The sequence below is a fragment of the Musca autumnalis genome, unplaced genomic scaffold, assembly GCF_047663935.1.
Source record: "Musca autumnalis isolate F117 unplaced genomic scaffold, ASM4766393v1 scaffold_3, whole genome shotgun sequence".
NCBI lineage: Eukaryota > Metazoa > Arthropoda > Insecta > Diptera > Muscidae > Musca > Musca autumnalis.
In genome coordinates this window covers 258,531,820-258,545,879 of record NW_027411866.1, presented here as the reverse complement: position 1 = coordinate 258,545,879, position 14,060 = coordinate 258,531,820, and the positions used below count along the sequence as shown (strand labels likewise).

At 32.9% G+C, this 14,060-nt stretch overlaps 1 protein-coding gene across 2 annotated transcripts in view; it reads left to right on the top strand.

Moving 5' to 3' along the window:
* Positions 1 to 14,060, top strand: part of oc (homeobox protein OTX2) — a 44,111-nt gene that overhangs the window by 15,947 nt on the left and 14,104 nt on the right. The window contains exons 2-3 of one of the 2 annotated variants that reach the window (XM_073978124.1): positions 8,875 to 9,123; positions 12,154 to 12,308. In XM_073978124.1, coding sequence (XP_073834225.1) covers positions 8,943 to 9,123; positions 12,154 to 12,308 — 336 coding nt within the window. In that variant the 5' untranslated portion in view covers positions 8,875 to 8,942. The remainder of the gene's footprint in view (positions 1 to 8,874; positions 9,124 to 12,153; positions 12,309 to 14,060) is intronic. The other variant, XM_073978125.1, reaches the window with a different exon arrangement.

The window sequence follows — 14,060 nt, the reverse complement described above, 5'->3', positions numbered from 1 at the left end:
TAAATGTAACATGTATGGTAAACGTATACAATTAATTAATATAATGAATAAAATTTAGACTAATCAGAGTGTCGACGAGGTGCAAAAAAGTACGAGACTTCAAACTATTTCTACGTCGATAAATTCCTCAGCGAAGTCCTAACTAGTATCCTAAGTATTATCGCATTGAACATTGGCCGCACTGTTTCATATGATGAGGGCTCTATTATTTTTAAGGTTTGGCTTTTTTAGTGCGAAGGCCATTATCTACATATATGACCTAAGAAGGTTCTATTGAAGAAATGATATCTAAAAATGATAGTCATACGCATCAACAGTTATGTTATATTATTCCACTTCTCGTGAACACCCCTAATATCAGTTTCTTCGTCATAATAACTACAAACAATAATAATAATAATACTAGACGACTGACAACCACATTTCTACCACAACTTATTACCAGTATTTATTATTAGTTATGAAATTTGTTGCAAATGTGAATATGTGAAGCGAACAACAATTACAACTGCCAAGCATTTCGGATGTTGTTTGGTTGTTGACTCAACTTGGCATGGTCAGATGATTGCAGCCGACCAAGCTAGGCGGCGGCAACCATCCGGTAGTTTGGTCTCTTTAACTTTGGCCAAAGGAGATGAGTTAATAATAAACAACCCATATGCATAGATGTAAATGCGCCTGTGTGTGTGTCAGTGGCAATTCAACAAATTTATTAACATCACATTGCTCGTATGTCAAGCCAACAGAAATAGAAAAGCGCGTAAATATTATCAGTTTGTTATTTTTGCATTGAAATGTGGTACCTGATGTCCTGTCACTCACTCACCTCCGTTTCATTTCTATTCACAGTGGGTGCTGCAATGGAGATTATTCAGTAGCCAGTATTTCATCAGAAAAGTTTAGTTAAGTAGGGAGAGAGAGATAAGTTGATTGTTGACAGCTGGCTTAGAATGATGGCCGTGTTACTGGCCTAGAAGGAAGTGGTTAATAACAGTTGATGTCACATAGGAAATTAATGGAGAATTTACAGTTTAAAAATTGTAATACATTGCAAATAAATATACATACATACATACATAAATGCATAGTGCTACCACAGCCTATATTGAAATAATTTCAGATGGTCGGAAAATAAAAGATGGTGGAAAATATTAAAATTTAGAACCATTCAAAAGATACTGTTTACAATATTTACATTATTAATCTGTACAATAATTCCATTTTATATTTTGAATTAATGTTTAGGTGAAAAAATGATCATTAACCTGTAATTACCTCCTTGAAATCTTGTTCACCATTGGAACCGAGTGAAATTTTGATTTTCTTAAGTTGCAGAATGTTCGACAAGCTTGGTGATTTAGAATATGTTGACAATGCTGTATTACTAACAACAAATTCGGATGTTCCATTCAAATTAAATGTACTGTTGGAAGAGTATCTCGAAATCGGACAAACAAAATATATTGAGAATCAAACAAAGTAAACAATAATAATTTAATATTATTTTAAGACTTTTGTCAGATTGGGCTACCAATTACTTATTTCATTATTTTATCCGCTTTTTAATTGGCATTTTCCAACTTCCTCAAGGATACGTTTTTATTTATCTGTTTCTTTATTAATAAGAACAAATGGCACTTACAAGTCACGGTGATCTTGAAGCAACTTTAAATGGAAGGTGCTTACACCTGGGAAGTTTTTCCGGATTCTGAAACTACAATGTTTATAGATGAGGAAAATAAAAAAAAATCGCCGGAGCGCTTTTTAAATAAATCGCATTCAAATTGACATTTTAGGGGTTTTAGATTTTCACGATATTGCTTCGAAACCGCAAGTCCTATCGAAATGGGACTAAAGAAGATGTTGTAGCTTTGAAAATTATCTACAAGATTGACTTTTATGATAAATTCGTAGGTTTTACCGTTAGTGAGATATAGAAGTTCAAATTGGGAAAATGCATTGACTGTATTGCTACCTTATAAAACACTTAAACTAAAACCGCTTACACCTGGGAAGTTTTTGCGGATTTTGAAACAGCAATGTTCCTAGGTTAGAAAAATCCAAAAACAAGAAAAACCCGCTGGAGAGACTTTTAATAAATGGCGGTCAAAATTCACGTTTTTAGGTTTTCGCGTTTTTGCTTGGAAACCACTAGTCCTATCGGCTAAGGAAAAAGTTGTAGCTGTGAAAATTCTCTAGAGGATTTACCGTTATGATTTGTTCCTAGGTTTTGCAATTTTTAAGATTTATAGATGTTCAAGTCACATTTTTTGATTTTTTGTTAGGTTTTCACGATTTGCTTGAAAACGGTAAGTCTTGTCGAAATGGGACTAGAGAGAATCTTTTAGCTGTGAAAATTCTCTACAAGATTGTCTTTCGTAAATTTGTCCTTGGTTGTACCATTTTCGAGATATATAAGTTTAAGTTGGAAAATTGCAGTCATGACATTGTTTTATAAGGAGGCGGTACAGTCAATGCATTGTCCCAATGTGAACTTCTATATCTCAATAACGGTAAAACCTACGAAATATTCATAAGGGTCAATCTTGTAGAACATTTTCATAGCTACAACATTTTTGTTTGTCTCATTTCGATAGGACTTGTGGTTTTCAAGCAAAATCGTGAAAACCTAAAAAACCCATAAAAATTCCGACTTGAATTGCGAATTATTTAAAAAGCGCCCCGGAGATTTTTTTTTTTTTTTGATTTTTCTCATCTATAAACATTGTAGTTTCAGAATACGCAAAAATTTCCCAGGAAAAGGTGCTTCAAGAGCACCGTGAAGTAATTTCACGTCAATTTTATATGCACAAATATTTCAAAGTTAAAATAAAATATTTTGAAATTATTGTTGAGATTTAAACTTTACTTTCTTCGAATTTTGATTTGCCTTGAGGTCATATTACAAAACAAGTGGTTTCACTGGGCTGATTTGGTCAGATGTTTGATGGAATAAAACTAATTTATTTCATGATCAACTCTTAACGTTTTGTTGGCGACTTTCCAACTTCTTCAGGAGTTTTATTTGAAAATTCTAGCGGCAAAAAATACAATATTTGTTTTATACAGCCTTTTGATAAATTGGTCTTAAGTTTACTTGCAATTAGTTTTTCATAGCATTTTCAAGTGGTTTTATGTTTTTATTTTATTATTTTATTGACCCAATATTACGATCATCTTTGATGATCATCCTCAGGGATTGACTTTAAAAGATAAACACGCAATAAATTCTTTGACCACTGTTCTTCAATAGAAAATATCAAAAATGTTGGTGATTTTAATTTTTTCTCAATAAGCCTTATTCAAAAATAATACTATTTGTTGTTAATAGTAATCATAGATATTTATTTGAAAATTTTGCCTATTAGGACGAAAGTCATTTTAATATTAATATATATTGCACGATCCATTTTTTGTTGTATTATAAAACATTCCATCGTGTATCTCTTATTCTCCACTTTTTCTGCTTTCGTTAAAACCTATAACAAAAAAAGTGGAAACTTGGACCTCTTTGACTGTCTTGGTAGCACCCTAAATATATCTGGAGGAACAATTGAGAACGTCGAAAGTAGCATACTTAAATATTAACCCACATAAAGCCACAAAAAACAGTAGCAAAACTTGACGTAACATTCAGGTATTTTCCATATTTTTGTGTTTTTTTTGCCTCTTTTTACAGAATTGTTTTAAGTCATTCCACGCTTATAAATTTTAATTTGGCCTAAAACACAAGCAATTCTAAAAAATCAGTAAACTTTTGCAAAACTGTCAATTCGTTTTGAAAAACTTTACAATCTGTTATAGAGAGTAATGCTGAAGCTTAAGCCATTGGGAATAACACTCCAGACTTAAAAACAATCAAATGAGATTGAAACTTCAACCAAAAACAAAACAAACAAAAAAATACTTTTTTGTAAATTTCGACTTTTGATGAAAATTTTTAATATGCGATAAGCGATCACATGCGATAAAAAAATTAGTCATAAATGTTTCATTCATATAAATTCGGGGATTTGTTAGTAAGAGTATGTTTTCAATCAAAAATCAAGGGATTGTAATGTAAGAATGTACCTAAATTATCCTTAATATTTGTCGGCATTTTTTAAAGAAGGCCCGATAGTAGGAATCTATATATTGAAAGAAAAAAGTTATTTTTTTTTTAAATTGATTAAAAGGTCACAAAAATATCATTTTCATAAAAAATTTTAAGTGTTCTCGCAAAAAAAAAGTCTCGTCGCTAAGTGGTTTAAGTACTTTCCGTAATCCACTCTTGTTAACACGCGTTTTATAACCTATATTACACGGAATTTAGAAGTCGGTTGTTACTCGGCCCAGTTTCTAAAAATGTAAATCTTTCTCTTTTATGTAATTAAGAAAATGTCATGGATTATGAAGATTATCCTCATCTATATGATCCTTTTGAATGTGCCTCTTAAATATCCTTTGAATCATAAATAGATCTTGTTTAAATCAGTTAAAACGTGACTTCGAATGTGTAGTAAAGAAAATATTTCACTTCAGAAGATGAACTTGACGGTCTCAACAAGCCTCAAAACCTGGATGACTTAAAACCATTTTTCTAATGCTCTCTTTTGCCATAAATCTACAAAAATGCATAAACGAGTAATATATTTTGGTTGAATTCAGCCCACATTTTAAGAATATAAAAACTAACCTTGGGTCATATATTATTTATTTAACTTAAAAAAATATAAAAACACCTTTTTCTTCTTTATTTGAAAATTCGTGGTCCGAATATTATTAGTGACCAATGCAATTTAGTTCAATGCTGATCGACAATGTATTCTAGCGGAAACTGCCTTGCATCTCTTAGGTATATGCAAGTCGAATTTCAATTAGTCGACTTTTTGGTAAAAATCGTAAAAATTGTTATAGAGACGACTTTAATGCTCGACTCCCGATTTTATACCCACTATATTTTATGCAAGTTTTAGAATGACAAGCTTTGTTCACTACAATATTTATGAAAAAAGCTCTAAAATCCAAATAAATCTGCAGGTCGAGAAGTCGAATTTTTTTTTTGAAGGTAAAAATCGAAAGATTGAAAATTTAACTTTTCACTTAAAGGTAAAATCTGGAGCACCGAAAGATTTACTTTTGACTTCGATTGAGCATCCCTTGCATCTCCTTGACATTAACTCCACCAATGCCCTATAGTTTTTTCTTATATCTAATTTGTTATTAAATCACCTTATATGTAAGAGTTTATATAATCTTAAAACATATATGATGCAAGAAACGACATTGTAAAAACTCATCATCAACCTGCATTAGAGTCGTACTTAGGATTATAACTTTTATACAATCTCGTTTCCTGTATCATAGTTTTTATTTAAGGTTAGATAAAATCTTACATATAAGGTGATTCAATATAAAAAATCTCACGCACAAAATGATTAAAAAATAAAATATTTTAATGGAATAAATCTTATTTTAGGCATTAATTGCCAAAAGTTCATTAATACGTGCGAAATGAAATCATTTTTAAGAAAAAAAATAAAAAAAGTCATACCCTAATGCCTAAACCATAAAACTTCCTCCACCATGTTGACGGTTTTTTGTGGTATAGCGACAGTTTTTGTGGTATACCCCCTGTTTTTGTAACTATTTTTTGTTCGTTCGTCTATATTTGTAATAATTTAGGCATCCATAGCTCAGCCCCCAGATGACACACGGACCTAATTTTTCGTAGACGCGTTCCATATATAGTTAAGAATTCCTCTTTTAAAAAGCAGAGCTCTACATTTGCGCTGAGGCGAGTGAATCGATCTACAAAATTTGAAAATTCGTGTGAGAAGAATAAAAACTTTTACAAAAGCAGGGGGTTAGTTGTTTGGCTTTTGGGCATTGAAATCATTGTTTGCCATCACTCCCAATCAAATTAATTTTCTACCCATCTGATAATAAAACATTTCGCTATTTTTCCGCTTGATATCGGTCTTTGGCAACTTATGCGAATTCAATAACGTTTTTTTTTTTTAATTTCACGTGGATCAGCAGATTTATGTTCTTAAAAATTTAAACCATTCCCTTTGCACTTGAAATTGTGTTTTTCAATAAAAATCCCATTTTCTTATGAAAGGGAACTCATATCATTTTATTATCTTCTATTGACACCTTGTAAATATTTCCACTTGTCAGTGTCATCAAAAATAAAAAAAATCTATCCATAGTTTTTACTAACAAGATTATCTATAAAATTGTGTGTATAAATGCCAATATAACACCGTAACCAATTTCAAATATTCATATTTATATTAAAGAAACAAAAAGAAAGACAGAAATCTCTCAGTAAGTAAAAGTTTTTTTGTCCACATGGGTCCACACATTAACATTTGTAATGTGATGAAGATCATTTGTTGTTGCAGGTCTGGGCTTCTGTGGCGGTCTCATAGCTGGTGTTTATTAACAGCACAGCAAGTGGTACAGATGTGGAGTTGGTGGTGCTGATGTTTGGTTTTGGTTAGATGAAGTTGATGATGATAATGGTTGGCGGTGGTGGTCAGTCACTTGGATAAACTACTTAATCGTGGTGCTGTGGTAAAAATATCACAAGCCAAACATATCAAGCTGTGTAGCAAAGAAACCAAAAACAAAGTAGCCAGCAAAAAAATGGTTACAACTATTTAGCACAAAAGTGGGGGGACTACAAGAAAGTAATTAATGATGATAATAATGAAGTTGATACAGATGAATAATGCCACTTCATGGGAACGCAGAGAGGGAGGGTGGGGGTAAAGGCTATGTGCTACCATCATTTCCCACCAAATGTCAAAACTCATGCTGTCAGTAGTTGTTTTTATTTTTTTTTCGACTTCTTCTGCTTCTCAATATTTCATTAAACTAATGTTTTGGTTTGGTTTTTGTTGGTTGACCCTAGGCCATAATTTTCTGCTATCTATAACGCTTAACTTTAAGCTTGGGCTACTGGGCGTTAAAGATAAATATTATTTTGGCCGTAATTACAAAGTGCGTATTGAAATAACAAACGTCAATTTTCATTCATTAGGCCAAAAAATGTTTATTATTTTTGGGCTGGAGGTAATGAATGTCTATGTAGCTGGCCAGTAGTGTTGAGTGCGGGTGTGATGAGATGATCGATTTCTATTTGTCTGACCTTGTTGGACCGTTCATTGGCGACAATGAGTTGATATTTGATTGAGTCTAACTGTGGACATGCTGCAACCTCATGCTGATTTCGAACATGATTTCAAGTTCATTTGCTTCAACAGCCCTCCTCTGGTTTTATGGTTTGACAACCAGCCGGAAATACAATGGCTGACTGACTTCCTTGGCGACAAAACGTGCTTTAAGAATGGCCCAAAGATTTAGATGTAAATTTCATATAATGACCATTGAATTAAAATCTTGAAGCGAAAAACAACCAAATCACGTTTCTGTTTGTTTTCACTTTTTTTCTTTCAAATCATTTGTCATTGTGTTGTGTTGCGTTGTTTCAACAAAAGGCAGAATAAACTCTCCAAAGAGATGTAAAGAAGCAAAAAATATACGCATAAATAAAATAAAGACAAAATAAAAACATATTTCAAGCATTGACAAATTGTTTGTTAATTTTGTTAGAAAATCTAAATTTTGTGCTCTATTATTATTGGGTTTTTGTGTGATCTTTGGCCGGTACTCTTTAGAAATTTAAATATACCTAGGATCAGTATACTCACACACATACAAGGCCACTTTCTTGATCATTGTTTTAATCATAGGTGTGTGTGGTTTTAATCTTTGTCTGACCAAAAGCCGGGATTAAGGTTTATATGTGAACACCCAGTTAGTTGTAGGGATAGACAGACGGACGGTCGGTCGGTCGGTCGGCAGCCATGCATGGAAATTAGGCTACTTTCGGCTTTCTTTCAAACACACAAAAGTTCACACACGCTGTGGTGTGCTACGAAATTACTTAAGATTTGGTTTTCTTTTCTTTCATCGTTGCCAAAAGAGGAACATTAGGAAATTGTGTGCGAATTCTGTTTTTGGCAATGCTTCAATCCTTAGCCGGGGATTAAAATCTCATCAATAGAGCTCTAACATTATCCTGGCTTTAAAGGTGGTAGTCCCTTTTTGCCTGCCTGAACCTCACTCTGCCCCTTTCACTCACACTTACATGAGGTAAGCCAGGCTCTTAACATGTCCACACCTCTCTAGGTACCCTCCGGTTATTTGTCACTTAACGGTTTGTCCTAACAGGGCATTCTCATACGGCATTGGTTATTGGTCTACCGCACATCACATGCAGCATTAGCCATATCACCGTCGTAGAGTTTACATCAAAACAAAGCAACGGGAATATTATCAAGATCATCATCATCACCACCACCACCAACCACTGTTTAGGTTCATCCAAAACCAAAAAGGGGGATACTTTGCAACACCCGAACTGCAGTATATTTTATGTGGAATGCAGACAGACTTCATCGTATGCGCTTCTTAAGCCAAATGAGTTGTGAAATTTAGCCCATAACACAAACACGCCACGTATCCAACTACAACGACCCTAAAATTACACGCTTGCTTGAACGCATGCTCGCTCGCCCAACCGAACAAAAGAATAACAAAAGCAACTACAGCGGCATATAAATTAATAACGCATCTGTCCACAAAACCAACAAAAAGAAGGGAATTCATTTCATTCGCCTAACCTATAAATTTATGCGTTTTTAATTTATTCTGAAGAGAATACAACAACAACAACGACATACAGAATACAACTACCCCTCTTGATCGTTAATAAATTAAAGTACGCCATTTTTTTTTTTGGAATTTATTAAATTATTATTTGCAATTTATTTAATTGTTATAAATTAATTAATTAATTTTTTCTCTTTCTCTCTTTTACAGTTTTTCTTCATTTGACCTGTTGACCTGTTTACGGCCTCATCGTGGCTCTACACTCAACAGAAGCCTTAATGGCTGCCGGTTTCCTAAAGTCTGGCGATTTGGGCCCCCATCCGCACAGCTATGGTGGGCCACATCCGCATCACTCCGTGCCCCATGGACCATTACCACCGGGCATGCCAATGCCATCACTGGGACCCTTTGGTTTACCCCACGGCTTAGAGGCCGTCGGGTTCTCCCAAGGTATGTGGGGTAAATATCGCACCAATTTTGGTTAAAAAAAAAAACAAAGTTTAAACGGTTTTAGAATGTGATGAAATTTTTAGTTAATACTAGCGGACCCGGCGAACTTCGTCTCGCTATTAAGGAATAAAATTTCATACAAAAACTCAATTTTCGATTTTTCCAATTTTCCGACTTTTCCAGAGAGATTTTCCAAAATTTTCTTCCGTAAAGACCTTCTCCTCGAAAATTCGAATAACTGACAAAAAATTTTACAGAAATCGGCCTAGCCGTTCTCATTTTATGAATTACTATACATTTTTTACACCATTTTTATATATATATAGATTTTTTGGTAGATCGATATTGGGAAAAAATTCACTCATTACTTCAATTAAAAGTCGAGAAATATAGGGTAGATTTTAGGGCAAAGAGTATTACGGATTTCAAGTCAATTCTCTTTTACAATTCTGCTGAAAAAAAAATCTGGAACAAGTTTCCAAATCCTTGATCATTTAAACATGTTAGTTCATCAAATACATATTGTCAGACATAAATCGGAAAGGTCTTAAGAAATTCTGAAAACTATTTGTATGGTTAGGGCAAGAGCATTAGGGATTTGAACTTTCCCTTAACAATCCTCTTGAAAAAAATAAATTCAAGAATAAGTTTCGAATTCCTTGATCACTAAAAAAATTTAGTTAAATCAAATTCATATTGTCAGACATAAATCAGAAAAGTCTTAAGTAATTCTGGATAAGAAGTCTCCCCTGTCCCTTTTGGGATGTTTGTGGAACAATTATATTTTTATAATTCTGGATAAATCTTGACTTTTAAGTATTCGCAGTGCTCTCAATGAGACGAAATATTCAAAACATCCCTTCTTTTTTCTCTGAGCTTAAAAAACTCTCTCCCTCACATCTTTAAAGCGCACCCAAAACAAAATTGTGTATTTTCCAAAAAGAAAAAAGTGAACAACCTTCATTTTTCAAAATCTCAAAATGCATTTTGTTTAACATAAAAACGATACATAAATGACAAATGATTTGTCGTGACAAAACAGAATGAGTGAATGAATGATAAACAGACCAACTGATAACTCAATTTTAAGTAAAGATGACATGGTGATTTCACTTGGAAGAAGAGAAAAACCGCTGGGAATAAAGCAAAACTCAAACCAAACCAAAACAAAAAGAAAAATAACACAACAAAGCTACAAAAGTTGGTCATTCAATGTAAAACATAAAAGCCTGGTTTAAACAAGCCCCAACAACAGCAACAAACGTCCTGATGAAGACGATGTCACAGTCTCTTTGGAGACCATCAAGTGCAGTCTCATATCATCATAAAGCATCCCAAAACATAAGAAAACCAAAACCAAAAACGGCCAAGCATGAAAAGTATTTTTTCAATATTCCAGTTTAACGGAGTAGCGACGAGACTTGATCACAAATTTGTGTCCATTGACTTTTTATCTACTATTTGTTGAGCTTTACCGGGGCTGTTTGGCTGAATGGTTGAGAGGGGCCTAATAAATGAAAACAGATTGCATCATTATCAATAATATTGTCAAAATGAATAATGAGCGGCTGCGTGCACTGACTGACAATGCAAAGGAAGGCAGGCATGGGGACGACTCACTGCTCCCTCCACCACCACTATGCCACCAATTTCAATGATAGAGCACTAAATGACAAAAAATATAATTGACATATTTACATTTCACTAAAAATATACATATGGAAAAGCCAAAGATAGACAAAACGAGAGACAGACAGACAGTCATACAAATTGACTTTTTAAAGTATTTTTTTTTTTTTCAAAACCAGTCACATCTGGCATTTCGTTTTTTCTCTTCATCTTCCTCATCATCTCTAATAAATTTCAAATTAATTCCATCAAAAATTTTTTTTGATTTCATACTGTGATTTCTGCCAGCTGTAAAATATGCTTATGTGCAGCATATCGGGCAGGAGGCACGTACGAGCAAGTCACAAATGAGTAAAACGAAAAAGGGCCTCCTTTTTGTTTTGTTTACCAAAAGGAGTCTGTAGCAAAAACCTGAAATAACGACATTAAAAAACTATTTTCCAAAAAAAAGACAGATTGACTGACTGACTAGCCATCCAGCCAACGAGTTTCACATAACCGACGGCGGCAGTCTAGCCGTGGAGATTAGATGTTCGAATTGTAAAAGGGATAGGGTGACAAAACAATGGTGTCGTCTCGGGATTAAAAAAACAACATCAACAATACCTTATTTTTCCATTGCTCTATTCCACGCAGTTCTTTTACATGCATTGCATTTGCCTTTGTTATGCCAAAACCGTACGTACATACATACAGCTTTTTATATACAATAGCAATAGCCCGGTCTTCTAACGTTTTATGTAAAGCAGAAAATAAATTTCCACCAACCCGAGAGATACATACAATAGGGGTTGCTTGGAAAAACAAACAGCAGCCAAGCCACAACAACAAAAAAGGGGTTGTTTTTCGCTTGCACGCAATCCATTGTTTGGTATTATAATAACAATAGCAACAACAACAACAACAACATAATTCCACATTGTTGTTCTGCACCCTATTTTCAAGCTCTCTAAGCCACCTTTTTTCCAGTACAGGACATTTTTCCACACAATTTCTGTGCATGGAAAAATACGCCATTTTCATTGTTAAGTTTTCCATGTGTGTATGTTTTTGGACATTGTCTATGAATGGTATTATCCCTTTTTTTCCATTTCATGGCTTGCAATGGGATTCTATTGTTGTTGTTGTTTCTGCTTTAATAAACCAGCAGGATATTGCTTATTAATCTCTTAATTAATTAGTTTTTAGTTCATGTATTCCCAATGTCATGGCTTTTAAAGTTAATAATTTTTTTATTTGCTTTCGGTGTTGACTTTTTAAAACCCGTTAGCTAACAAGCTCTGTTCCACAAACTATCAATTTCATCACATTGTTAGGCCGTTTTTTATGCAGCCAGGATTAACGTTTGCTAACGAAACAATATTTTTGTTTATCTTCCCCCGCCCACCCCATTCATTCTGCCGCCTGCAGGTGTTAACACCCGTAAACAGAGACGTGAACGTACCACATTTACCCGTGCCCAGCTGGATGTATTGGAATCTCTATTTGGCAAAACACGTTATCCCGATATCTTTATGCGCGAAGAGGTGGCATTGAAAATCAATTTACCAGAATCCAGAGTACAGGTAAGAGTCGTTTTTTTTAATTTGAATTTCATAGCAAGAACTTAACTAAAGCTATAAACAGCTTCTAAAAATTGATAGTTACATTACCGAGATATGGGAAATAATTTGTGTAATTGTGGGTGATTTTTTCGGAATACATATTTTAAATTCCAATTTGTTTAGGTTATAGTTCTAAGGCGATCATGGGATTTTAAATATATGCGACTTTATCATCATCATAAGAATCGTGGGATTAAAAAAATATTGCTCCACTTTAACATTTTTGTTATTTTCATATTTCCATTCTGCTAAGAACTAAAATTGAAAGGGAATTGTATTCAACATAAGAAACTGATCGTCATTATTTCTGAAAAAGGTTTATGTTTTCTATTTTGGATTTTTAAAGTTCTTTATCCATCCAAAATAATTTTGAAATAGTATGTTAACATACATATCTGCTTAATAGTTTTTCCACGACTGGGTGCAAATCATTCACTTTTCTTAATAATTTTGAAGAAATTTTATTTTACTCTTTGTGCAATTCTGATAGTTCTTACACAAATTGCTAAAAAAATTTTGCCATGGATCAATTAAAAAGAATATTTATCTTCAAATCTTCTAAAAGAAAATTTATATTATATTTTCTCACCTGAACCTAAAGTCAAAGGAGCTTCATAAATTCCATTTAAAGTTAATTTTTCATAAATATCCTTTACTGTTACCACTTTTTAGCTATAAATTGAAAAATAAACATTTAAAATTTTAGAATAGCGTCAAATTTACAAATTATGCTTCTTCAACCAATCTATTCTAAAAGAAATATTTTCGACTACAGAACTAAAAGAAAGCATATAGAGTCGTTATGGGATTTTTCCTATGACAAAATCCGATATTTCAGATTTATTTTAAAATATCTCGAGATAAAAAAACAGAATAAAATCTTCTACAACTTTGAAAAAATAGAAACTGTAATGAACTGTAGTACTGCAAGAATCGTCTAATTTTTAATATTTTTCGATATCATAAAGAAAAAATTGTTATCGTAATAAAAATTGGTAGATTCCTGCAGATTTTGGAACAATCATTCTTCAATCGATCCAAAGAATATAGTGTCGTTTTAGGCGATTTTTGAGTTATTAACCATTTTAAACATTCAAAATTGTAATAAACAAATCATTCTTCAACTAATCTTTTCCAAGAGTAATATTATTGAAGATAGGACTAAAATAAAGAATAGGACGTTTTAGGTAATTTTTGTGTTTTAAGCCATAAAGCGAAATAGTTCGAACAATTTCAAAATTTTACACTTTTATATTGTGGAATATGGTCTAATTAACAAAACAACTATTAAATGCTTTAAACTAAAAATAATAATTTTCGTAGAGTTATTGTTGACCTTTGGACTGTATTACTTCTTGATTTTGTTTGGCTCAAGGTCAGAAAATAAAAACAATAAGTTTTGTTTTTTATTTTATTTTTATTTTTCCAATATTTCGACCTTCTCCGAAGGTCATCATCAGGGAATTTAAAATTTTAATTTTCTATCCTTAACAACAATATGGACATCCTATTTCGGACACGAGAGTTGTAATACTCTCGTGTCCGAAATAGGATGTCCATATTGTTGTTAAGGATAGAAAATTAAAATTTTAAATTCCCTGATGATGACCTTCGGAGAAGGTCGAAATATTGGAAAAATAAAAATAAAATAAAAAACAAAACTTATTGTTTTTATTTTCTGACCTTGAGCCAAACAAAATCAAGAAGTAAAAA